Source organism: Hemiscyllium ocellatum, chromosome 36 (genome assembly GCF_020745735.1).
Source record: "Hemiscyllium ocellatum isolate sHemOce1 chromosome 36, sHemOce1.pat.X.cur, whole genome shotgun sequence".
Lineage (NCBI taxonomy): Eukaryota > Metazoa > Chordata > Chondrichthyes > Orectolobiformes > Hemiscylliidae > Hemiscyllium > Hemiscyllium ocellatum.
Genome location: NC_083436.1, coordinates 26,236,765 through 26,264,010, shown reverse-complemented (window position 1 = coordinate 26,264,010; position 27,246 = coordinate 26,236,765). Strand labels below are relative to the sequence as shown.

Genomic DNA, 27,246 nt, shown 5'->3' with positions numbered 1-27,246 from the left:
GGTCTCCTTCCTATCGGAAAGATGTTGTGACACTTGAAAGGGTTCAGAAAAAATTTGCAATGATGTTGCTAGGGTTGGAGGATTTGAGCTATAGGGACAGGTTGAACAGGCTGGGGCTGTTTTCCCTGGAGCGTCAGAGACTGAGGGCTGACCTTATAGAGGTTTACAAAATTATGAGGGGCATGGATAGGGTAAATAGGCAAAGTCTTTTCCCTGGGGTTGGGAGTCCAGAACAAGAGGGCATAGGTGAGAGGGGAAAGATATAAAAGAAACCTAAGGGGCAACTTTTTCACACAGAGGGTGGTACGGGTATGGAATGAGCTACCAGAGAAAGTGGTGGAGGCTGGTACAATTGCAACATTTAAGAGACATTTGGATGGGTACATAAATAGGAAGGGTTTGGAGGGATATGGGCCGGGTGCTGGCAGGTGGGACTGGATTGGGTTGGGATATCTGGTTGGCATGGACGGGTTGGACCGAAGGTCTGTTTCCATGCTGTACATCTCTATGACTCTATATTATAACATAGATGTGTTTGTAAAGTAATTATTCATCAGGCTTTTCCCTTTAAGGCATGTTGACCCACATTACAGAAATTTGTGATGACATCTCTGTTTGTATCCACTTCTATGACTATTACGTTGTGTTGCTAGATGGCAACATACAAATTCTACAGTTACAGGGGAGGTACATATTGTAATGTCCTCGACAGGTCATTTGGAATACTTTGCGAGTCGCTGAAAAGGGATTCAAAGCTTTTTCTTATTCAGTCATGACTACAGGTGTCACTGGCTGAGCCAGCATGTATTGTCCAACTAATTGCCCTGAGGGCTGTTAAAAGTCAACTAAATTGCTGTGGGTCTAAAGTCACATGTAGCTAAGGACAGCAGTTACCTTTGCTAGATGGGATTTTCTGACAATCAACAATGATTTGAAGATCATCATCAGACTCTTCATTCTAGATTTTTATTGAATTCAAGTTTAACCACCTGCCATGGTGGGATTAAACTCGGGTCTCCAGAACAGGAATAGGGTTTCTGGATTAATAGTTTAGCTATAATACCACTAGGCCATTGACTCCCCCGTGAGTGGAGAAGTCAGTCAGTGAGGTTGTGAAAGGGAGAAAGGTTGACTCCATGTTATCTGAACTGCTGGGCAGGCTGCTGAGCTGCACAGATTTTATATTGAGGACTCAATGAGGACCAATTTTTGATCAGTGGTTAGTTTTTTTGTTCTGTTCTGTCTTTTTGTGGCCTCAGATGTCTCTATTATTTGAATAGCTGTACCTATTATGAATGCCTGGCTGAGTTTCAAGTGCGAAAGGTTTTAGCCCAGTAGGTATTCCATTCATCTGAAAACGAATGCTAGTGTTAAAGCAGTTATAGTAAAAGATTATGCCTTTGAAGCATGTTCTGGTTTGTTGACACAAGCTGTTACGATGACAAGGATTATATGCTATTACTTCCACATGACAGAATGTAATTTTTTATATCAGGATCACAGAAACACAGAAGGTAAGAGCAGGAGTAGGCCATTTAGCCCTCTGATCCTGTTTTACCATTCAATTTTGATCATGGCTTGTCCTCACTCTCAATGCCATAGTCCTGCTTTCTCTCCATACCCCCTTCAGCCTTTAATATCTACAAAATTAACAATCTTTATCTTGAATAACGCTGCAGCGACTTGGCTTCCACAGACTTCTATAATAGCAAATTCCACAAGGTGGCCACCCTCTGAGAGATATAGATAGAATTAAAAGTAGTTGTCTTGAAAGATGGGGATTTCAATATGAGGGGACACATTTTTAAGGTGAGAGGAGAAAGATTTAAAGAAGACATGAGGGGCAAAGTTTTACACAGAGGGTGCATGTGGGTACAATTATAATGTTTATAATATTTAAAAGACATTTGGATAAGTACATGAATAGGAAGGATTTAGAGGAATATGGGCCAGGAGCAAGTAAATTTAATTTGGGATTATGTTTAGCAAGGACTGGTTGGACTGTTTCCTTGCAGTATAACTCTCTGAAGAAACGTTTCCTCATCCGAAATGACCTACCCTGCATCTGAGAATGTGACCTCTGGTACTAAACTCCTCAACCAAGGGAAATATCCTCCCCGCATCTAGTCTGTCTAGCCCAGAATTTTATAATTCAATTTGAACCCTTTTCGTGCTTCTAAATTCTCATGGCTACAGTCCCAATCAAACTAATCTCTCCACATACAATAATCCATCCAACCCCAATATCAGCCGAGTGAAACTTCGCTGCACTCACTCTATGGCAAGCGTATCCTCTTTTATTAGGTAGGGGGATGAAAACTGCACACAATATTCCAGGTGTGGTCTCACCAAGGTCATGCATAACTGCAGTAAGACATCTCTATTATTGAACTCAAATTTTCTTGCAATAAGGCCAATATAACTATTTGCCTTCCCACCTGATTGTACCACCTTCATTGACTAGTGTACAAGGATATCAGATCCTTTCTATAACCATAGTTACCAACATAATCTCCATTTAAAGAAAACTCTGACTTTCTGTTTTTCACACCAAAGTGTATAACTTCACATTTATCCACATTACACTGCATCATCCATGTGTTTACTCACACACTCAACTTGTCTAGATTGGTCTTGTCTAGAAGCGTCCTTGCATCCTCCTCAACTCCTGCTTCCACCTGGTTTTATGCGACCAGCAACCTCAGAAATATTACATATCCATTCATGCATAAGCAAGGGCTCAAACCCTGATACCAGAGGTCCACCCACTGGAAAAACATTGATTTATTCCCAGTCTGTCAACCAATTCTTAATCCATGCTCCCCATTCCATCTTCAAGGAGAAAGTGAGGTCTGCAGATGCTGGAGTATCAGAGCTGAAAATGTGTTGCTGGAAAAGTGCAGCAGGTCAGGCAGCATCCAAGGAGCAGGAAATTCGACGTTTCGGGCATAAGCCCTTCATCAGTTTCCTCATTCCTGATGAAGGGCTTATGCCCGAAACGTCAAATTTCCTGTTCTTTGGATGCTGCCTGACCTGCTGCGCTTTTCCAGCAACACATTTTCAGCTCCCAATTCCACCTACTTTAATTTAGCCCACTAGCTCTTATGTGAGACCTTACAAAATCAAAATACACCACATTCATTGATTTGCCCTCATCTACTCTACTAATTATATCCTCCAAAAATGCTAGAAGATTAGTTAAGCTTGATTTCCCTCTCTAACTTCATTAATGCTTTCTAAGTATTCTGTTACCACTCTTTTATAAAAGACTCCAGCATTTTTCCCACTACTGAAGTTAGGCTAACTGGTCTGTACTTCCACATGTTCTCTCCTTCCTTTTCTTTTGAAAAACAGTAGGGTTACATTTACCGGCCCTGGAATCTGCAGTAACTATTCCAGAGTCTGAATGATAGTGAGTGACACAGGTCAATAATATTATATTTGATGGAGGTTTTATTAGATTGTGAGATGTTTGAGATGTTCTGAAAAAGTCATATCAGAATGGAAATAATGCTGCCAGACCTTTTATTTCTCCAGCATTTTCCCTTTGTCTTTTTATCAGTCAGAGCAGCAGCGGGAGAGGAGGGAGCAGCGTGAAGCGAACCTGGGGATGAACGGCAGCAGTGCAGCTTATGGATAAAAACCTGAGCACCCAAATCTAGCTCAGTCAGAGGAGCAGTGGGAGAGGAACGGACTGAGCTCAGTCAGAACAGGAGCAGGATTGGAGCAGGTGGAACCTTCACTAAATCCGGAGTTGGACTCCAAGGGAGTACAGAGGGATAAAGGGACTTTGGTGTACAAGTCCATAGATTCTTGAAGATGTCAGCTCAGGTAGACAGGGTGGTGAAGACAGCATATGGGAATGCTTACCTTCATTAGGTGGGCATAGAATATAGGAACAAGGGAGTCTTGTTACAACTTGATACAACATTGGCAAGAACACAGATGGAATATGGTGTGCAGTTCTGGTCACCACATTATCGGAAGCATGTGACTGCACTCCAGAGGAGACTCTCCAAGATGTTGCCTGGGATGAAAAGTCTTAGTTATGAGGAAAAACTGGAAAAGGCTGTGTTTGTTTTTCTTGGAGCAAGGAGCCCGAGGGGGGATCTGATTGAGGGATAGAAAATTATGAGAGGCACAGACACAATAGATCGTGAGGATCTCTTCCCCACGGCAGACATGTCTAAGACCAGACAGCATAAGTTTAAGGTGAGGAGTAAGTGGTTCATGGGAGATCTGAGGGAACATTTTTTTTTCCCCAGAGGGTGCTATATCAAACGTACTGCCTGAGAGGTGATGGAGGCAGATACTCTTGCAATATTTAAGAAGCATCTGGATGAGTACTTAAAATGCCAGGGCATAGTAGGCTATTAACAAATTGCACATCAATGGGATTGGTGTAACCTCCAACCTTATAGTCCCACAACCCCGCACCACCCGTTTCTACCTCCTGTCCAAAATCCACAAACCTGACTGCCCCGGCTGACCTCATTGTCTCAGCCTGCTCCTGACCCACTGAACTCATCTCTGCATACTTGACACGGTCCTGTCCCCCTTTGTCCAAGAACTCCCCACCTACATTCAGGACACCACCCACGCCCTTCACCTCCTCCGTGATTTTCGCTTCCCCGGTCCCCAACATCTTATCTTCACCATAGACATCCAGTCCCTGTACACCTCCATCCCCCATCAGGAAGGCCTCAAAGCCCTCCGCTTCTTCCTTTCCCGCCGTACCAACCAGTACTCTTCCAATGACACTTTCCTTCGACTGACTGAACTGGTCCTCAGTCTAAACAACTTCTCTTTCCAATCTTCCCACTTCCTCCAAACCAAAGAAGTAGCCATGGTCACCCGCATGGGCCCCAGCTATGCCTGCCTCTTCGTCGGATATTTGGAACAGTCCATCTTCCGCAGCTCCACTGGCACCACCAACCACCTTTTCCTCTGCTACATCGATGACTGTATCGGCACTACCTCGTGCTCCCACGAGGGAGGTTGAACACTTCATCCGTTTCACTAACACCTTCCACCCCGACCTCAAATTTACCTTGACCGTCTCAGACTCCTCCCTCCCCTTCCTAGACCTCTCCATTTCTATCTCGGGCGATAGACTCCACACGGACATTAACTATAAACCGACCGACTCCCACAGCTACCTAGACCACACCTCCTCCCACCCTGCCCCCTGTAAAAACGCCATCCCGTATTCCCAATTCCTTCACCTCCACCGCATCTGCTCCCAGGAGAACCAATTCCAATTACGAATAACCCAGATGGCCTCCTTCTTCAAAGAACGCAATTTCCGCTCAGACGTGGTTGACGATGCTCTCCACTGCATCTCTTCCACTTCCCGCTCCTCTGCCCTTGAGCCCCACCCCTCCAATCGCCACCAGGACAGAACTCCACTGGTCCTCACCTACCACCCCACCAACCTCCAGATATATCGCATCATTCTTCGTCATTTCTGTCACCTCAAACAGACCCCACCACCAAGGATATATTTCCCTCCCCTCCCCTATCAGCGTTCCGGAAAGACCACTCCCTCTGCGACTCCCTTGTCAGGTCCACCCCCCCCACCAACCCAACCTCCACTCCCGGCACCTTCCCCTGCAACCGCAAGAAATGCAAAACTTGCGCCCACACCTCCCCCCCTTACTTCCCTCCAAGGCCCCAAGGGATCCTTCCATATCTGTCACAAATTCACCTGCACCTCCACACACATCATTTACTGCATCCACTGCACCCGATGTGGCGTCCTCTACATTGGTGAAACAGGCCGCCTACTTGCGGAACGTTTCAGAGAACACCTCTGGGACACCCGGACCAACCAACCCAACCACCCCGGGGCTCAGCACTTCAACTCCCCCTCCCATTCCACCAAGGACATGCAGGTCCTTGGATTCCTCCATCGCCAGACCATAACAACACGATGGCTGGAGGAAGAGCGCCTCATCTTCTGCCTAGGAACCCTCCAACCACAAGGGAGGAATGCAGATTCCTCCAGCTTCCTCATTTCCCCTCCCCCCACCTTATCTCAGTTCCAACCCTCAGACTCAGCACCGCCTTCTTGACCTGCAATCTTCTTCCCGACCTCTCCGCCCCATTCCCTCTCTGGCCTATCACCCTCACCTTAACCTCCTTCCACCAATCGCATTCCCAACGTCCCTCCCCCAAGTCCCTCCTCCCTTTTATCTTAACGTGCTTTGCACACCTTCCTCATTCCTGAAGAAGGGCTTATGCCTGAAACTTTGATTCTCCTGCTCCTTGGATGCTGCCTGACCTGATGCGCTTTTCCAGCAACACATTTTTGAGCTCTGATCTCCAGCATCTGCAGTCCTCACTTTCTCCTAGTAACTTGGTGTTTGATGAGTGACATAGACATAGTAGGCTGAAGGGCCTGTTTGTATGCTGAATGACTTTTATTTCAGGCTTCCAGTTTCCACAGTATTTTGCTTTTGTCATGGCTTACAGCAAGTCATTTTCAACAGGATCAAAAAGTTTCACAAATTGCTGATTTAATATACTGATAAATCTTAATTGATTTAATGAGACAAATTACTGTACAAATGTACACAGATTGGGTCCGGTACTAAACTTCCCGTGCTTTTGATTTTGAGTGGAATGCAGACATTGAAAATAAATTAACAGAAGTTTAATGAGTTTGAACTAGTCTTAATTGATACTGCTCAAGTTTGTATAAATTCAGCAATAAAACAGCAGAGTATTTGGTGTTGGGAAGGAAGAGTGCAACCTTTCTTGGTCTCTCATTACATGCATTTTCATTTGGATTTAACTTGTAAAACATCACTAGAATTTTGTCCTGGACAAAACCTTATTTGAATGATTTTGAGTTTCCATTCTACAGAAAGGATAGAACTAAATTTCTTAAATGGCCTGGTACCTTCTGAAAGAGGGGAGAGCAGCTAGCAATGGAAGTGCAAAACTAGAAAGAGGGAACAGTGAAAGCTTGGCAGTAGCATGCGTAAAAAGTGGAACAACATATTGAAAATTAATATATTTGCCAACGAGTTACATGATAAGTGCTGTATGAGCACACTTACATACACACAGATTCTAACAGTGCAGAATAAATTATTTGCAGAATGTTTGTTTAATCAAGACATTAATCTGATTGAAATATACGTATCACCTAAATACACAAAAATACAATATCAAAAACAGGATCTTTGGCCTAACCAGTTCATGTTTATTTTCCACTTGAACAAATAGGGTGAAATTGCATTTTCCTGCTCTGTTCCAGTGTTTCCTATTTTCTTATTTTCGATTTTCACCCACAGATCTCACCTAATCTTGAACACTGATATAGTTTGAATCTCAACCACTAAGTGTTGACTTCTCAGTCTCTCAAATTTCTGTGGAAAGAGCTTTCTCCTGATCTTGCTACTATGGAAGAAACTAGAGGAAGTAGTCTGTCACTATCTTCTCCACCACATCCTTCTATAATTTCAAACACTATCATATTGCTCCTAACAACTGGTTAGTTCTAAAAAAAATCTAATTCTTTCTGCATCTTTCTTGGTATTCTTATGTCCTCATACTAAGCAGGACCCTAATGAGTCAACAATGCCTCTCTGAAACCTCTTTATTTCTTTTTTCAGCAACAAATCCAATACTACACACAGTACCTGGAGTTATTGAGGTTTCATATAGGTTCAGTGCTTGCTCTTGGATTTTATGTTCTATACGTTTATGATAAAATGGAGACTTCTGTCTTTTTTTGATTTTTGTCACCAACTGGAGTTACTGTCTTTAATATTTTATACACACATACCATCAATTCCCTCTGCTATTCCACAGCGCTGAGTCTGTTTCTATTCAAAATAAAATTGCCACTGTAAATCTTTTTACCAAAATGTATCACATCATGTTCCAATAATTAGGTTTAAAAGATTGTAAATTTTGGGGGGGGTTTTCTTTAATTTTAAGATATACTGAAGGGTTCACGAGATCTGTTGTAGAATGTGCCTCACAGCCTGTCTTGATAGTTTGATTGTTAGAGACATAGAGTCATAGAGATGTACAACATGGAAACAGACCCTTCGGTTCAACTCTCCACGCTGATCAGATATCCTAAAGTAATCTAATCCTTTTAGCCAGCACTAGGCCATACCCTCTAAATCCTTCCTATTCATGTACTCAACCGGATACCTTTTAAATGTTGCAATTGTACCAAACTCCATCATTTCCTCCAGTAGCTCATTCCATACATGCACCACCCTCTGCGTGAAAAAGTTGGCTCCTTTTAAATCTTTCCCCTCTCACCCTAAACCTATGCGTCTAGTTTTGGACTCCCCCCACCCCAGGGAAAAATCCTTGTCTATTTATCCTATCCATGCCCCTCATGATTTTATAAACCTCTAGGAGGTCACTCCTCAGCCTTCAATGCTCCAGTGAAAACAGCCCCAGCCTATTCAGCATCTCCCTCTAGTTCAAACCCTCCAACCCTGGCAACATCTTTAGAAATCTTTGCTGAACCCTTTCAAGTTTCACAACATCCTTCCTTATAGGAGGGAGACTAGAACTGCACACAATATACCAAAAGTAGCCTAACTAATGTCCTATACAGCTGCAACATGACCTTCCAACTCCTATACTCAATACTCTAACCAATAATGGCAAGCATACCAAATGCCTTTTTCACTATTCTATCTACCTGTGACTCTACTTTCAAGGGCCTATGAAACTGCAATCCAAGCTCTCTTAAAGAGATTAAAGAAGTCTCAGATTGAGTCTCTAAAATCCCAAGAAATTGCTGGGCTATATACTGGCGTGTTGTCCAGTTACTTGCAAAATGAAATAGAGTAGGCGTTTCAAGTACAGCTCATCAGCATTTCTACTGGATGCAGTGCCAATATGGTTCAGATTGCCATGCATATGGATTTTCAAAGAGGAAGGAGTTTTGAGATATCCTTGAAAACTCAGACAAAATTAGTTTGACAGGATTGCACACAGATTGGCAAGATCAAATTTGTGAGTAATTAAAAAGAGGATAAAAGATCTGTCTGATTTTAGCCAGACCAGGAAGAAGCTTCCAGGAACACTTGGTACTATAAAAAACAGTTCTTATGTTAAAAGTTTCCAGTCTAGAAAACTAAAAATCAAAAGTAAATCTTTGAGAGCGAAAAATAATTTGGATTGGTTCTGGGAGATTTGAATATCTAATAATGAACAGTATAATATACATCTGATTGTGTTCTCTTTTCATTAAGTTCTATAGTTCAAGTGTAAATTGCCTACAACAATAGTGTTTAGTCAATAGTGTATTTAGTCTATCACAGTAGGCATCTCCATTCATGAAATTTTGTGTCATCCATTCAGCTATTAACTTGGAAGTATAAATTTATTTTTGAAAGGTACTGGTTTCCCTGGGCACTGTAATAATAATCAGGGCTCTTTGTCTGTTTTGTTTTCTTTATTCATTCATGGGAAGAGGCAGGACAAGGCCTAGTATTTATTGCTCATCCCTAATTGCCCAGAGGGGCAGTTAAGAGTCAACCATATTGTGGAATCGCCAATCCACAAGGTATGATGATACACTGTGTGTGATCAAGTGAAAGCGACTTTTCTGTATTTATTTAAAATTTAACATCAACTGGTTTTTTAGCAAAGCATTCCTCAAAAGAATATTTTTGAGTGGCTTGCAACAGTAAACAGCGATTAGATTACAAACATTGGCAGTAAAGTTAAAAATTGACTTAAGCACATAGAAATGAGAAATAGCTGGAGTACTGTTTAAAAACTTGATCCTTGAGGAAGAACAAAGTAATCCAGATAAAATACAGATTGAGTTGGCTAGGATTCTGTTGTAAATGAAGCAATTTGAATTGGAAAATAAAACAAAAGTCTAATTTGAGAAAGAAAGGTGAATGAAGAAAATCTTGAATTGGAAAGCGAGGGGAAATAAAAAAAGGGAAATGCAGAAAAACGAATTGGAATTTCCAAGAGTAGGAAAAAGTGAAAGGCTTTGATTATGTGAACAAGAGGGAATAGGCAGATTTGAAGCTGGGTTCAGATTTAACTCTCAGTTTTGACTTGGCAAGGAATATTCGCCTAGCACCGAAATTCAGTAAGGCAGGAGTCAAAATGTAGTTTGTCCTGTTTGACAAAATCAGAATAAAGTTAAGATAGGATGCAAGAAATTGGGACAATTCCATTACAATATCTTCTTAAACTATCGCTACTTCTTTTCCCAATCGACCATTCTGTTACCTCTTTGAAGAGCTCTATGAGGTTTGTCAAGCATGAATGTACCTATTAAATCTGTGCTAACTACTTCCACGTTTCTTTATTGAAATAAATAATAATTTCACCCTTCATTAGAGACTCAAATTTCTCCTCTCACTCAATGCTGAGCCAACTGGGTTGTATATTCTTTTGGAAATGGATATAACATTAGTTCTTGATTATTCAGCATAAATCTTCAAAAAAATAATGCTAATATAGAATTCCTGAGCCTCAGCAATGTCCTGCCTCATCCCTCTTGGGTTCTGGATGTAACCCTTCAGGCCCTGACAGATGAATTTTTCCTTTGTCCAACAATTTATCCAGAATGTTCCTTTTAACTCTCATAATAAGCAGCCATCTCATTTGTGACCATGTCAGGATCCACCACTTCTCCAAAACTATTGTTCCTATGTAAAATATTTACTAAATGCCTCTGTCATATTTTGATAATTGTCAACACATTGAAAATACTCTCTACAGGATGAAACAGATTCAGGGATTGATAGCATAGGAGGTTCCTCTTCATATGTTGAGGAACAAGACACATGGAGATCAGTTATCTGTGATGAACTAAAGTTGATTATTAATCTTTCAAACTGTACTTCAGCTGACTAATTTCTACAGTAGGATATACAATCCTACAATTTACATGTCTAATTCTAATCACTGCTCACTCTCAACTTCTAGCTACAATCAAGCTTCAAGCATTTTCTGGTCCTCGACATCAAATTTGAGGTTGAAAATGTTACCTTTAATACATATCAGATTATGTTGGCCTCAAGCATCAGGTCAGAACCTACCTGGTTCACAAATGTCCTTTAGAAAAAGAAATTTGTTACCTTTAATTGATCTGGCTGACCCGTAATTCAAGGCTCATAGAACATGGTTAGATGCCTCTGAAACGGTCCAGTAAACTACTCAGTTGTGTCATACAGCAAGTAAAGTCTGAGAGGACCAAATCTCATTCAAGAGGATGGGAGATCAGTTCAACCTGAGGATTACCAAATCTCAAGTGAGTGGCAAGGTTGAGAAGGTGGGACCTTCTTGGTGACTTCGGCCATAATGGCAACTGAACCCACGCTTTGGTACCACTCTGCAACGCAGACTGACCATCCAGCCAACTGAGCTAACTGACCCCCATTATTGAACAAGTACAATTTTGTTTTAAAAATGGAATCATTATGCTCTCCTGGAAACCTGCAAGCAAAAAACATCATGGTTTGCTTTTGGCTCTCACTACATAGCCCACTAACATCAGATGTAATCTGGGTGGATGCTGAACACACTTAGAGAGGTTTATAAAATCATGAAGGGTATGGACAGGGTGAATAGACAAGGTCTTTTTCCTAGGGTAGGGGAGTCCAAAACTAGAAGGCATAGGTTTAAGATGAGAGGGGAAAGATTTAAAAGGGACCCAAGGGGCAACCTTTTCACACAGAGGGTGGTGCAGGCATGGAATGAATTTCCAAAGGAGGTGGTGGAAGCTAGTACAATCAGAACATTTAAAAGGCACCTGAATGGGTACATGAATGGGAAAGGTTCAGAGGGATATGGACTAAATGCTGGCAAATGGGACTAAATTAATTCAAGATATCTGGTTGGCATGGACAAATTGGACTGACGGGTCTGTTTCTGTGATGTACAACTCTAACTACTTTTCCATCTGACTAAATGCCACACTTCACCATGAAACCTGCAACAGTTTGAATTATGGTGGAGGCAGTTTTGGAGTTGAGACTGGAAGTGAAGTTCTTTTCTTTTGGGAAGGATGTGCTATCCTTACCTGGTCTGACCTACATGTGACTCCACATCCACAGCAATGTGGTTGACTCTTAAATGCTCTCTGAATTGGCCTAGCAATTGTATCAAAACCATTGGTAAGTCTTTGAGGACGGAAACCTGATCAACTAGCATCAACTTAGGCACCAGAAATGACAATGGAAAATATAGACATGTTGAGCTCACAAACTTCCTCCTGGGGAGGTTTATGTCAAATTATTGCTGGACTGCTAATCCAGACACCCAGGCAATGCTCTGGGGACCCGAGTTCAAATCCTGCCATAGCAATTTCAATTCAATAAAATTCTGGAATTAAAAATCTAATGATAATCACAATTCCATTGTCGATTGTCAGAACAACCCATCTGGTTCACTAATGTCCTTTAGGGAAGGAAACTGCCATCCTTACCTGGTCTGGTTTACAAGTGACTCCAGACACATAGCAATGTGGTTGACTCTTAACTGCCCTCTCGCTATTTAGGGATGGACAATAAATGCTGGCCTAGCCGGTGACGCCCTCGTCCCGTGAATGAATAAAAAATAAATTGGGAACTGTCTCAGAGACTAGTCAAGTAACAGCCTGACATAGTAGCACTAATTAAATCATAACTTACAGATAATATTCCAGACACCATCGCTGCTATCCTTGGGTATGTTATGTCTGATTGATTGGAAAAATTAACAGTGTTTCTCTCCACAAATGCCACATGACCTGCTGAGTATTCTCAATATTTCTGTTTTCATTTGTGAAAAATGTTTACTTGTTTTCTGGATGATAGGAGATGTTGTTGATGTTGTTGAGTTTAAACTAGACTGGCTGGGGGTTGGAAACTTAAGGAGCAGCTCAGATTCAAGGGAAGGAAACCTAGTTAAAGGAAGAAGATTTCTAGGCATAAATAGAAGGCAGATGAGAAAGTTACAAGTATCAAAGAGGATCACAATAGAGAATAATATACAAAAAGCTGAATTAAAGGTACCCTGTATGAATGTATGTAGCATTTGCAAAAAGTTTGATGATTCGAACGCACAAATGGAAGTATATAGATCTGATTTAATTGCTATTACAGAGATGTGGCTACAAACGTCACTGAAATTGGAAACTAAACACCTTAAGATATTCTACATGCAGACACAATAGACAAAACAGAAAAGGAGGTGGCGTAGCATTCTGAACAAGGGATTAAATTATTACATTAGTAAGAAAGAATCTTCAACTGAAGGATCAACCTGCAGAATCAGTTTGAGTGGAGCTCAGAAACAGAAAAGGGAAGGAAAGACTCAGTGAAAATATTTAAAGAACACCAAACTCTAGTACTAATGCTGGGCATGCTATAAATCAAAAAAATTGGACATTCATATAATGTGTGTAATACAGTAACAATGGACAACTTCAGTTTGCATAATGTAGATACTCAAGTAATAGTCAATCTCATCTAAAGATTCTGGATCAGTGGTGCTGGAAGAGCACAGCAGTTCAGGCAGCATCCAAAGTGCAGTGCCTGATGCTGTCTGAACTGCTGTGCTCTTCCAGCACCACTGATCCAGAATCTGGTTTCCAGCATCTGCTATCATTGTTTTTACCTCAATCTCATGTAAAGGTTAACCTCCTATTTTGTCCAAAAATATGATGTTTTTCATATATCTCGTGTAAAAGTTAACCCTAGTTCTAACAAATCAGCATTTATGAGTTAGTGTGCCGGTTGTCCTGCTCTGCTCCGGGTCTTCCCCAAATCCGCTGGCCATCGCACTCTACTCTGGCTTTTCAGAATTACTGTAATTTGTTATGTTTTTTCTTTATTCATTTCGAGAACAATGGCGCTTCGGCTAATTATACGATATGAATTTTGCATGCATTTCAGCCACTCAAAAGTAATATCCATGTAATAGTTGACCCCATAAATTTATCCTTTGAAAGTCAAAAAAATTCCACTATTACTCAGTCTTTTTCTGAGGGTCAACTCGTTTACAGAGAGGGGGGTACACATATGGAATGAGCCGCCAGCGGAAGTTGTTGAGGTGGGGAAATTATCAACATTTAAAAGGCATAAATACATGGACAGGAAAGGTTTAGAAGGATATGGGCCAAATGCAGGAAAATGGGGTTAAGGTGGATAGACATTTTGGTTGGCATGTACCAGTTTGGGCCAAAGGGCCTGTCTCTGTGCTGTAGGACTCTATGATTCTATGAGTATATATGGTGTATATAGGGTAACAAAAACACCAATAGTGCTGTGGTGGATGAACTCCCAGAGTGTATTGGAGATGGGTTCCTGAAACAGTATGTTAAGCAGTCAGTTAGGGGTCAAGCTATTTTTGGTTTGATGTTATGTAATGTGGAATTAGTAACATGGTTGTGAAAAAACATTTGAGAAATAGTGGCAAAATTGTATATGAAGATTGAATGCAACATAATTCATTCTAAATCTAGGCTTTATATCTGAGCCAAGGAAACAATGAGGGTGTTGGGGGTTAGTTGGTTGATTGTGAAAAGCTTCACTTTTAGACAGACAAGGTCTACAATTGATATATGTTTCTCTAAGCCACAAACACCCAAAGGAAAGGTGAATTAACTTTGTTTAACAAAATAAGTTAAAGATTTCATCAGATCAAAGGAAGTAGCTTGTAAGAATGTCAAAAACATTGGTAAACCTGAAGACTGAGAGTAATTTAGGACCCAGCAAAGGAAGGCCTCAAGACTGGTAAGGAAAGGGAAAAGAAAAAATGAATGCAATCCAGTGAGGCACATATAGTCAGACTTTAAAAGCTTTATCAATGTGTGATAGGAGGAAGATTACTACGGATAAATCTTGCCAAATATAGGTGGAAATAGGAGATTTTATCGCAAAGAACAGGGAAATGGCAGAGAAACTAAATGTCTGTCTTCATGGAAGAATTATGGAGGGTTTCAGCAGCAGGAAGAGCGGGGGCCTCGACCAGGGGGCTGGTGGGAAGGTAAATCACGGGGCCCTCCATTTTTGTTTCAGCAGTAGGAAGAGGAGGAGCAATGACCCGAGGGCTGACAGGAAGGTGAGTCACTGATTTAAAAGCTTACCTTTAGCATTGGGGCCTGCCATTTTTGTTTGAGTAGCTGGAAGAGCAGGAACATTTACCATAGGTTTGATGGGAAGGTGAATCACTGATTTAACAACTTACCTTGTTAATAGGCGTAGCACACGCTAAGTAGGTAGGACACAGGACTACTGAGTAAATGAAGTAATATATTTGGGTGGTTGCATTACCCAAAACACTTCTTAGGTAGTGTCGCCCACCTATTCTCCTCCTCAATCAAAGAAAAGGTTCGGTGTGCTGTATGGGTAAGGTAACTAGTTTTTTAAAAAATTCTTTATTTTTCTACATTCTCGTTGGGAATTTAGAATAGTGGGGGTGGTTGAATGCTCCTCCCGCAGAATGTGGGAGCTAATGATCACCACTAGCGTCCCACTGACTTCCTCTGCAGGAAGTGCACCCAACTCCAGCTCTTAGAAAACAGAATTAGGGAACTGGAGCTGGAGCTGGATGAACTTCGGGTCATTCAGGAGGCAGAGAGGGTTATTGAGGGGAGTCACACCTGAAGTGCAATAAAAAGGCAGATGGGTTACAGTCAGGGGACAGAAAGGGGACCAGCAGGCAGTGCAGAGAGCCCCTATGGCCTTTCCCCTCAATAACGTATACCATTTGGATACTGCTGGGGGGGACGACATACCAGGGGTAAGCCATGGGGTACAGGTCTCTGGCACAGAGTCTGTCCCTATTACTCAGAAGGGAAGGGGGGAGATGAGCAGAGCATTAATCACTGGGGACTCCATAGTTAGTGGGACGGATAGGAGGTTCTGTGGGAATGAGAGGGACTCATGGTTGGTATGTTGCCTCCCAGGTGCCAGGGTTCGTGATGTCTCGGATTTTGTTTTCAGGATCCTTGAGGTGGAGAAGGAGCAGCCCCAAGTCGTGGTTCACATAGGCACTAACAACATGGGTAGGAAGAGAGATGGGGACTTAAGGCAGAAATTCAGGAAGCTAGGGTGGAAGCTTAGAGCTAGAACAAACAGAGTTGTTATCTCTGCTTTGTTACCTATGCCACGTGCTAGCGAGGCGAGGCATAGGAGGAGAGCGGATATGAACATGTGGCTACAGGATGGTGCAGGAGGGAGGGTTTTGGATACCTGGATAATTGGGGTTCATTCTAGTGTAGGTGGGACCTCTACTGACAGGGTGGTCTACAGCTGAACAGAGGGAAATCAATATTTTGGGGGAGCAATTTGCTAATGCTCTTTGGGAGGGTTTAAACCAATTCAGCAGGGGGATGGGAATCTAAATTGTAGTTCCAGTGTCCAGGAGGTTGAGAGAAGTGAGATCAGAAATGGCGTTTCAAGGTTGCAAGTGCTCACCGGCAAGCAGGAAGGTGGTTTGGCAAGTGTCTACTTCAATGCCAGGTGCATCCGGAATAAGGTGAACTTGTAGCATGGGTTAGTACTTGGGACTTTGATGTTGTGGCCATTTTGGAGACATGGATAGAGCAGGGACAGGAATGGTTGTTGCATGTTACAGGGTTTAGATGTTTCAGTAAGAACAGAGAAGATGGTAAAAGAGGGGGAGGTGTGGCATTGTTAGTCAAGGACAGTATTACGGTGGCAGAAAGGATGTTTGAGGACTCGTCTACTGAGGTAGTATGGGCAGAGATTAGAAACAGGAAAGGAGAGGCCGCCCTGTTGGGAGTTTTCTATAGGCCTCTGAATGGTTCCAGAGATATAGAGGAAAGGATAGCAAAGATAATTCTGGATAGGAGCGAGAGTAACAGGATAGTTGTTATGGTCGTCTTTAACTTTCCAAATACTGACTGAAAAGACTATGGTTCGAGTACTTTAGATGGGTCAGCTTTTGTCCAATGCATGCAGGATGGTTTCCTGACACAGCATGTAGACAGGCCAACAAGGGGCAAGGCCACATTGGATTTGGTACTGGGTAATGGGTAATGAACCTGGCCAGGTGTTAGATTTGGAGGCAGCTGAGCAATTTGGTGATAGAGACTACAATTATGTTTACTTTAGTGATGGAAAGGGATAGTAATATACCACAGGGCGGGAGATATTGCTGGGGGAAAAGTAATTATGATGCAATTAGGTAAGATTTAGGATGCATAGGATGGGGAAGGAAACTCCAGGGGTTTGGCACAATTGAAATGTGAACTTTACTCAACGAATAGCTACTGCATGTCCTTGATAAGTATGTACCTGTCAGGCAGGGAGGAAGTAGTCGAGCGAGGGAGCCGTGATTTATTAAAGAAATTGAATCTCTTGTCAAGAGGAAAAAGAAGGCTGATGTTAGAATGAGACATGAAGGCTCAGTTAGGGGCTTGAGTGTTACAAGTTAGCCAGGAAAGTGCTAATAAGAGAGCTAAGAAGAGCCAGGAGGAGACATGAGAAGTCGTTGGCAAATAGGATGAAGGAAAACCCTAAGGCTTTCTATACGTATGTCAGGAATAAAATGATGACTAATGAAAGATTAGGAGAATCCAGGACAATAGTGGGAAGTTGTGCGAGGAGTCCAAGGAGATAGGGGAGGTGCTAAATGAATATTTTTCGTCAGTATTCACGTGGAAAAGGACAATGTTGTTGAGAAGAATACTGAGATACAGGTTATTAGACTAGTCAGGATTGAGGTTCACAAGGAGGAGGTGTTAGCAACTCTGCAAAATGTGAAAATAGATAAGTCCCCTGGCCAGATGGGATTTATTCTACGATTCTCTGGGAAGCCAGGGAGGAGATTGCAGAGCCTTTGGCTTTGATCTTTATGTCATCATTGTCTACAGGAATAGTGCCAGAAGACTGGAGGATTGCAAATGTTGTTCCGTCGTCAAGAAGGGGAGTAGAGACAACCCTGGTAGTTATAGACCAGTGGGCCTTACTTCGGTTGTGGGTAAAGTGTTGGAAAAGATTATAACAGATAAGATTAATAATCATCTAGAGAGGAATAAGTTGATTAGGGATAGTCAACAGGGTTTTGTGAGGGGTAGATCATGTCTCATAAACCTCATTGTGTTCTTTGAGAAGGTGACCAAACAGATGGATGAGGGTAAAGCAGTTGATGTTGGGTATATGGATTTCAGTAAGGTGTTTGATAAGGTTCCCCATGGTAGGCTATTGTAGAAAATATGGAGGCATGGGACTGAGAGTGCTTTAGTGGTTTGGATCAGAAATTGGCTAGCTGAAAGAAGACAGAGGGTGGTGGTTGATGGGAAATGTCCATCCTGGAGTTCAGTTACTACTGGTGGACTGCAAGGATCTGTTTTGGGTCCACTGCTGTTTGTCATTTTCATAAATGATCTGGATGAGTGTGTAGAAGGATGGGTTGTAAAGTTGTGGATGACACTAAGGTTGGTGGAATTGTAAATAGTGCTGAAGGATGTTGCAGGTTACAGAGGGACATAACCAAGCTGGGTTGAGAGGTGGCAAATGGAGTTTAATGCAGAAAAGTGTGAGGTGATTCACTTTGGAAGGACTAACAGAATATTGAATACTGGGCTAATGGTAAAAATCTTGGTAGTGTGGATGAGCAGAGAGATCTCAGTGTCCATGTGCATAGATCCCTGAAAGTTGCACCCAGGTTGAGAGGGTTGTTAAGAAGTCATACAGTGTTTTAGCTTTTATTGGTAAAGGGGTTGAGTTTTGGAGCTACAATGTCATGCTGCAGCTGTATTAAACTCTGGAGTATTGCGCACAATTCTGGTCATCGCATTATAGGAAGGATGTGGAAGCTTTGGAAAGGGTGCAGAGAAGATTTACTAGGATGTTGCCTGGTATGGAGGGAAGGTCTCATGAGGAAAGGTTGAGGGACTTGAGGCTGTTTTTGTTACAGAGAAGGAAGTTGAGAGGTGACTTAATTGAGACTTATAAGATAATCAGAGGGATAGACAGGGTGGACAGTGAGAGCCTTTTTCCTCAGTTGGTGATGGCTAGCAGGAGGGGACATAGGTCTAAATTTATGGGTGACAGATATAGGACAGATGTTAGAAGTAGTTTCTTTACTCAGAGTGTAGTAGGGGTGTGGAAAGCACTGCCTGCAACAGTAGTAGACTCGCCAACCTTAAGGGCATTTAAATGGTCATTAGATAAACATATAGATGAAAATGAGGTAGTGTAAGACCATAAGACATAGGAGTGGAAGTAAGGCCATTCGGCCCATCGAGTCCACTTCGCCATTCAATCATGGCTGATTGGCATTTCAACTCCACTTACCAGCATTCTCCCCGAAGCCCTTAATTCCTCGAGACAACAAGAATCTATCAATCTCGGCCTTGAAGACATTTAGCGTCCCGGCCTCCACTGCACTCCGTGGCAATGAATTCCACAGGCCCACCACCCTCTGGCTGAAGAAATGTCTCCGCATTTCTGTTCTGAATTGACCCCCTCTAATTCTAAGGCTGTGTCCACGGGTCCTAGTCTCCTCACCTAACGGAAACAATTTCCTAGAGACCACCTTTTCCAAGCCATGTATTATCTTGTACGTCTCTATTAAGTCTCCCCTCAATCTTCTAAACTCCAACGAGTACAATCCCAGTATCCTCAGCCGTTCCTCATATGTTAGACCTGCCATTCCAGGGATCATCCGCGTGAATCTCCGCTGGACACGTTCCAGTGCCAGTATGTCCTTCCTGAGGTGTGGGGACCAAAACTGGACACAGTACTCCAAATGGGGCCAACCAGAGCTTTATACAGTCTCAGTAGCACATCTCTGCTTTTATATTCCAACCCTCTTGAGATAAGAGACAACATTGCATTTGCTTTCTTAATCACAGACTCAACTTGCATGTTTACCTTTAGAGAATCCTCGACTAGCACTCCCAGATCCCTTTGTGCTTTGGCTTTACTAATTTTCTCACCATTTAGAAAGTAGTCTATGCTTTTATTCTTTTTGCCAAAGTGCAAGACCTCGCACTTGCTCACGTTAAATTCCATCAGCCATTTCCTGGACCACTCTCCCAACCTGTCTAGATCCTTCTGTAGCCTCCCCACTTCCTCAGTACTACCTGCCTGTCCACCTAACTTCGTATCATCGGCAAACTTCGCTCGACAGATAGGCTTCAGATTGGTTCCACAGATTGGTTCCACAGGTTGGCGCAACATCGAGGGCTGAAGGGCCTGTACTGTGATGTAATGTTCAATGTTCCGTGATGTGAAGGTGCCGGTGTTGGACTGCGTTAGACAAGATCAAAAATCACAGGACACCAGGTTATAATCCAACAGGTTTATTTGAAAACACTAACTTTCAAAGAGCTGACCTGATGAGGGGCAATGCTCCAAAAACTAGTGTTTTCAAATAAATCCGTTGGACTTTAACGTGATGCTGTGGGATTTTTGACCTTTATGGAAGATACATAAAAGCTTCTAGAAATACTCAACAACCAAAGGCCTTGTGTAACTGAAAAGCTAAAAAGAATTAGTATTAGCAAAGAGGGGGGGTACTTGAAAGATTAGCTGGATTGAGGGTTGATAAATCTTCTGGACCAAATGAACTTCACCCCAATGGGTTTAAGGAAGTAGCAATAGAGATGGTGGCTGCATTGATAGCTACCTTTCATCATTCTACTGAGTTTGGAAATGTTCTTGCTGACTGGATGGTCGCAAACATAACTCTACTATTTAAGAAAGAAGGAAGAAGGAAAATCAATATCCATTAGCTTAATGGTCGTAGTAGGGAAAATATCAGAACCTATAAAGGATGTAAAAACTGAACATTTAAAAGAAGCATAGCAAGATTGGGCAGAATCAACATTGATTTATGAAGGGGAAAACACATTTGATGAACTAGTTGGATTTTCTGATGAAAATTTTACTTGTGTCTAGGTAAAGGATAATCAGTGGATGCGGTGTATTTGGATTCTCAGAAGCTTTTGATAAAGTCCCACAAAGGAAATTTGTAAATTAAATTTGAGTGTATGAGCTTGGGACAACATATTACAATGCATCGTTAAAGAACATAAAGCAGAGAGTAGGAATAAAGAGATAATTCTCAGAACTGCAGGCTGTTATTAGTCGAGTACAGCAAACATCAGTGCTAGGTCCATAACTGTTCAAAATCTGTTTCAATTGTAATATTTCCAAATTTGCTAATGATGCCAAACATTAACAAACAAGAGGAGAAGGCAAGGAGACTTCAAAGCAACATAACAGGCTAGATAAATGGCCAGAACATGGCAGATGGAATAAATTATAAGTGTGAAGTTAATCACATTGGTAGAAAAAACAGAAAGGGTGAGTATTTCTTAAATGGATGAGAGGTTAAAAATGCAGGTGTCTAAAGAGATCTGGGTGTCCTTGTCTATGCATCACAAAACTCTAGCATGTGGGTTTGGAAGACAAACAGAATGTTGGCATTCATTTTGAGGGGATTTTAGCATAGAAATAAAGATGTCTTGCTACAAGCTGAGATCTCACCTGGAATACTGTGAGCAGTTTTAGTGTTGCTATTTAAGGAAGATAGCTTCTTGCTGTAGAGACAGTATATTGGAGGTTCACCAGATTAATCTCTGGAATAATAGAATTGCATTTAGACGTTGGATTGAAGAAATTGGGTCTGTATTCTCTAGAGTTTCAATGAACAAGAGTTGCAAAATCTTTACAGGTTGTGACAAGGCAGAAATGGATAGGGTGTTCCTCTTGGATGATGATTCGAGAACCAGGAACAAAATCTCAAGCCAGTTCAGTCTGAGATGAAGAAAGTTTCTTCACTCAGGGGTTGGCGAATCTTTGGAAGCCCTTCCAGAAGGCTGTGTTAGCTTTATCAGTGAGCAGACTCAAGACAGAAATCAATAGGATTTTGGAACTGAATTACATTACAAACAAGCAAGAAAATGGCATAGAGAATTTGATCAGTTATGACTTTGAATGGTAGAGCTAACTGAATAGCCTACCTAATGTTCCTATGTTTCACACCATCAGATTCACATCCAATATAAACAAACACTGAAATGGTACAAACTCAGAATTATTTTCACACTAACGTTTGCAACCCTATAAAACAAACAAAGGAACGAATAAGGGTGCAGTCAGTGGTTAGAAACTTATATATCATACTGTCTAAATTATAATATTTTCTACAGTTTCTTCTAATAACTATTCTTCAGAATCAATTTTTTCAGCTGTAGCTTTACATTCAAGTGGGCAACATATATTTGAATTTGTCAAACATATGAAGGACAATTCACCAAGACAGGTTTGGATTTAGTAACTGAAAGGTTGTGAAGTGCAAGTTCATTTACAAGCTTCAACAATAAATGCGCACCAATGATAATACAAAACAAACAGGCTACAGGTTAGAGTGATGATTGAAATCATTGACAGCAATTATCTTACCTCTGTTATTTTCTCATGTGCAACCTCTAGCTTGCAAACTAACTCCTGGCAACGTTGTTTCTGTCGGGTTAGATCAGCCCTGTCAGCAAAGAAAGAAAGACGGAAAACGTACTTCATTAGGAAATTATTTCAGAAATGTGGTCATTCTTAGCATCTTTAAACTACTATTTGGGGGTTTATAATCACCATTACAGACAGTACTTGGAAAAATTCAATTATAATCATTATAAATCTTCTGATATCTTACAGAGAAGCAGAAAATAATGAAAGAACCAATCATGTAGCTGGGGTTACATTTTTATTTTCAGCATGTGTGATTCATCAGCAAAAAAAATACAAAGTTCAGCTTCTGGTTACTTTTAGTAGCCTAGTCTGTTCTTTATTTTAGGTAAAATATTCTAACTGTGCAGGATCAGAAAGACCTGAGAGTCCCACAACAAAGTTAAAATGTATATGAAAAGAACATTAAAAAAGTGATTCTAAGTTTCATATGGAGAACATTAAATACAAAAGTAAGGAAATAAATGCTAAATTTGTATAAGCAATTGGTTATATTGTAGGTGGAGTATTATATAGTTCTGCGCATTGCATTATACTTTTTTTAGGAGTTATGGAAAGAGTACAGTCAGTTTATTTACAGATGGCTTGAATAATGAGGACATTTTTCAATGGAATGAAGAACATTAGTTGGGAGAATGTCTGATTAAGGTCTTCAAAATTATGGAAACACATTTTCACAAGTTGGAGAAAAGATAGAAATTTAGGGTTACAAGATAAATACTTTTCAGTGTAAAAATTAGCTGTATACTTACATGTAAATATGTGCTATCATTGTTTGAATTACAATGAAACTTGTCTCTGGTGCTGGCCAAGGCAATGATGCGCAATGAAAGGTAGAGGTACTAAATCAAAGCCAAGGTGATGGGTGTAATGACGGGCTGCAAATCCTCTTCTGCCATTGTATGTGGCAAAGATCATTTACTGCATGTTAGTTGAATCAAACGGTCAAGCAATGTTTAAATATTAATAAGAAAATGAATGAGAGGCATAGGTAGATTGCATGGGAGGGAGGCTTGGCTCATTTTTTTTGGCTATATTTGGCTGACCCCTTAAACCCTTCTCAAGGTCCTTCAAGGGGCTGGAGAATCTCTGTTTGAGCATCCCCTGCCTCTCACAGAGTGTTCACTTACTTCAGTTTGTTTTGTTTGGCCTCAAAGGCTTCAGTTAGTTTCCTGGCTTCATCTCTCCATCGGCTGGTTGCTTTTTGTTGTGCTGTTAATAAACGTTTCAGCTCACTGGTTGAATTCCGATTGGCATCCTCGAGTTCTCTTAGTTGGATTTCAAATCCATGCTCCTTTAGGGACAACTCATGTTCCAGGGTTGCTACCTAAATAAAGTGAAATTTAGGAATTATGAATCCATTTTACACTAATTTTGCTTGCATGCAGATGCCCAAGTTGTGCACGATATTAATGTTTGTATTAAGACAAGGATTCCAATTGGATCGAAGGGTCTGTTTCCATGCTGTACATCTCTATGACTCTGTGACTCTAAGTTAGGCGATTGGCTTTATACAAGTGATCACACCTCATTGTGAATTAGTCTGATGGCAAACCTTTAGGCAGAACAAGAACCTTTGAACTTGGATTGCATTCAAACGGGGGCTGGCAGATGGCAGCAACCAGTAACGTCAAACGTGCTGCAAGGTACATCAACTTACAGAACATGCTTGTAGTGATCTAACTCTATTAAAAAATATATAAATTCATTTTTCTGAATGTCTCAAGAGGTTACAACCTGCTCCATAAAATTCTTCAATCGGAAGAGACTGCCCTGCAGCTTCTAATGGCCTATTTCACTCGATGATCCTCTTATTAAATTTTACCTTGCAACATAGTTCTCCAGCTATTTAAACTCAGTTTACTGTCCCTGTTCAGCTCAAATGAAAGACTCTCACCCATACTGGGGCTGGCCATGTAATACATGTGGAGGACTACTCCGATTGTAGGTTCCAACCCATAAAACCCATAAAAGATGTGATGAGGAGGGAGCCTGAATACTCCAGGAGACAGGGTCAAAGTGGAGGAGATTGAACCGGTGTGGGGTGTGCCAGCCCATCATGGCTAAGCACTTCAGAAGGGCTGTTGAATTTAATTAACTTTATTTCTTTATTTTTCTACTTTATACTAAGAAGGACAGTGATGTTTAACTTCTAACTTTGTTTCTTTATTTTTCTATTTTGTACCTAAAATTTTGTACCTAAGATGGTGCCTGGAATGGCAACATTGTACACTTTTCACTGTACTGATGTAGTTCCGTACTTGAGTACACGTGACAATAAAATTGAATTCTAAATTCAGAAGTAGGCCATTCAGCCCATTAAGTCTATTCCAACATTCAATGAGACCACGGTTGATCTGATAATCCTCAACCCCACTTTCCTGCCTTTTCTCTATCTCTTTAGACCATAAGATAAAGGAGCAGAGGTCAGTCGTTTGGTTGGTCGGTTGATTTATCTCTGACAATGAGTTGGTCTCCACAGCCTTCTGTGGGAATGAGTTGCACAGTTTCACCACCCTCTGGCTGAAGAAAGTTCTCCTCATCTCAGTTCAGAAGGCTTGTATCTTCACTGAGACTGAGCCTTCAGGTCCTCGCCTCTCCTGCTAGAGGAAACACCTTCTCAATGCCCACTTTATCCCGGTCTCAGAATTCTGTAAGCTTCAAACGATTCCACCCTCATCCTTCTAAACTCTATCATGTATAGACCCAGTGTCCTCAACTGCTCCTCAAACAACACCTCCTTCAATCCCGGGATCATTCTTGTGAACCTGTTCTGGACCCCTCCAATGCCAGCACATACTTCCTTAGTTACAGGGCTCACACCATTCCACATGTGGGCTGACCAGAGACTCCTGAATTAGGACTCCCAAGTCCCTTTGTGCTCCAGATTTCCAAAGCCTCTCCCTATTTAGAAAACAGTCTATGCCTCTATTCTTCCTATGCAAGTGCACAGCCTTATACTTTCCCGTATGTATTCCATCTGCCACGTCTTTGCCCAGTCTCCTAGCCTCCCAACTTTCTCAACACTACTTGTCCCTCCACCTGACTGTGTGTCATCTGCAAACTTAGCAACTATGTCACCAGTTCCTTTGTCCAGATTGTTAATGTATTTTAACATGTACAGTTGTGATTCCAACACTGACTCCTGCGGAACTCCACTAGTTACCAGTTTCCATCCTAAAAAAGACCTCTGTATTAAATGGACGAACCTTTATTCTGAGATGATGTCCTTTATTTCTACACTCTCCCACAAGGGGAAACAACCTTTCTACATCTATCCTGTCAAGCTCCCTAATAATCTTCTATATTTCAAATTCCAATGAATAAAGGCCCAACCTACTCAAACTCTCCTCATTAGAAAATTTTGCTATCCCCAGGACCGGCCTAGTGAACCTTCTCTGGACTGCCTCCAATGCCAATATATCCTTCCATAGATAAGAGGATCAAAACTGTTCATTGTACAGGTAGTTCCGCTGTAATGAGATGGTTGCGTTTTTGTGCAACTCCATGTTATAGGAAAATTACACTTCAGAAACAGCATGTAAAGTGTCGGTGATATAATCGCATTACAGCCAATACATGTTTTAAAAGTTCATGCTTTAGAAACAGTGTCCCCAAATCGTCAACTCGTTTCAGCAAATTCACGTTAACGAAATGCGTGTTATAGCAGAACAACCTTATTCCAGGTGTGTCTGTCCAGTGCCTTGTATAGTTTTAGCAAGATCACCTTATTTTTATACTCCATTCCCTTTCAGGTGAAGATTCTATTTGTCTTCCCTATTTAACCAAGAATTTGGATGGTAGCTTTTCGTGATTCATGGATTGTGACCTGCAAGCCCCTGTGATGTAGCTTTTTAAAGTCTTTCTCTTTTTAAATAACATTCAGCTCTTCTATTCTTTCTGCCAAAGTGCATAACTCAAATTCTTCCACATACATATTCTACCTGCCAAGTTTTGTTCATTCATTTAACCTGTCTGAAACCCTTTGTAAACTTCTCACTTCTTGCCTTCTCACCTTATTTTGTTTCATCTGCAAACTCGGCATCAGGACATTCACTTCAAACATCTACATTCTCCAAATATATCTGAAAGCAATTGTGGCCCCAGTACCAATCCCTTTGGCAATCCGCCAGTTACAGCCGCCACCCTGAAAATCTCTCTTTTATTCCAACTCTCTGTCTTCTATTAGTTAGCCAAACCTTTATCAATGCTAATGTACCACACCCAATTCCATGAGCTCTTTCCTTATTTATCAACTTTCTATTCAATACCTTATTAAACATCTTTTGGAAATCCAAATACATTACATAAACTGTTCTTCTTTATCTATCCTGCTTGTTACCTCCTCAAAGAACTGTAATAAATTTATCATGCATTATTTCCCCTTTGTGAAATCATACTGACTCTGCTTGATTTTATTGTATATTTGTAATTGCTCAGTTGTTACATCCTTTATAATAGACTGCTGGCATTTTTCCCAAAGACAGATGTCAAGTTAACTAATCTATTGTTACCACTTTCTTTTAAACAACTGATAAATTCATTGTTTTCCAATCTCCTGAGGCATATCTCAAATGTAAGGATTGGTAGAAGGTTACTACCACAGCACCCACAATCTCTAGTGACTTCCTCTCAAATCTTTAAATGCAACCCCAATAGGTACAGGGGACTTGTTCTTTAGTCTCATTAATCTTCTTAATACTTTTTCCTCTAGTGACAGCTAGTGAGTTTCTAATCAGGCTCATTAAGAATTTGATCCTGATGAAAGAAAATTGAAGAACAAATGTCTTTGGAATGGTTCAGTATCAAA

The 27,246-nt window shown here is 41.2% G+C and overlaps 1 protein-coding gene across 1 annotated transcript in view; it reads right to left on the bottom strand.

The window, feature by feature from the left end:
* The window catches only part of sclt1 (sodium channel and clathrin linker 1), a 116,265-nt gene that overhangs the window by 18,998 nt on the left and 70,021 nt on the right, over positions 1–27,246 (bottom strand). Inside the window, exons 19-20 of the mRNA XM_060851470.1 lie at positions 23,567–23,763; positions 22,377–22,455 (exon numbers count right to left, since the gene is read on the bottom strand). Of these exons, the coding sequence (XP_060707453.1) occupies positions 22,377–22,455; positions 23,567–23,763 (276 nt within the window). The remainder of the gene's footprint in view (positions 1–22,376; positions 22,456–23,566; positions 23,764–27,246) is intronic.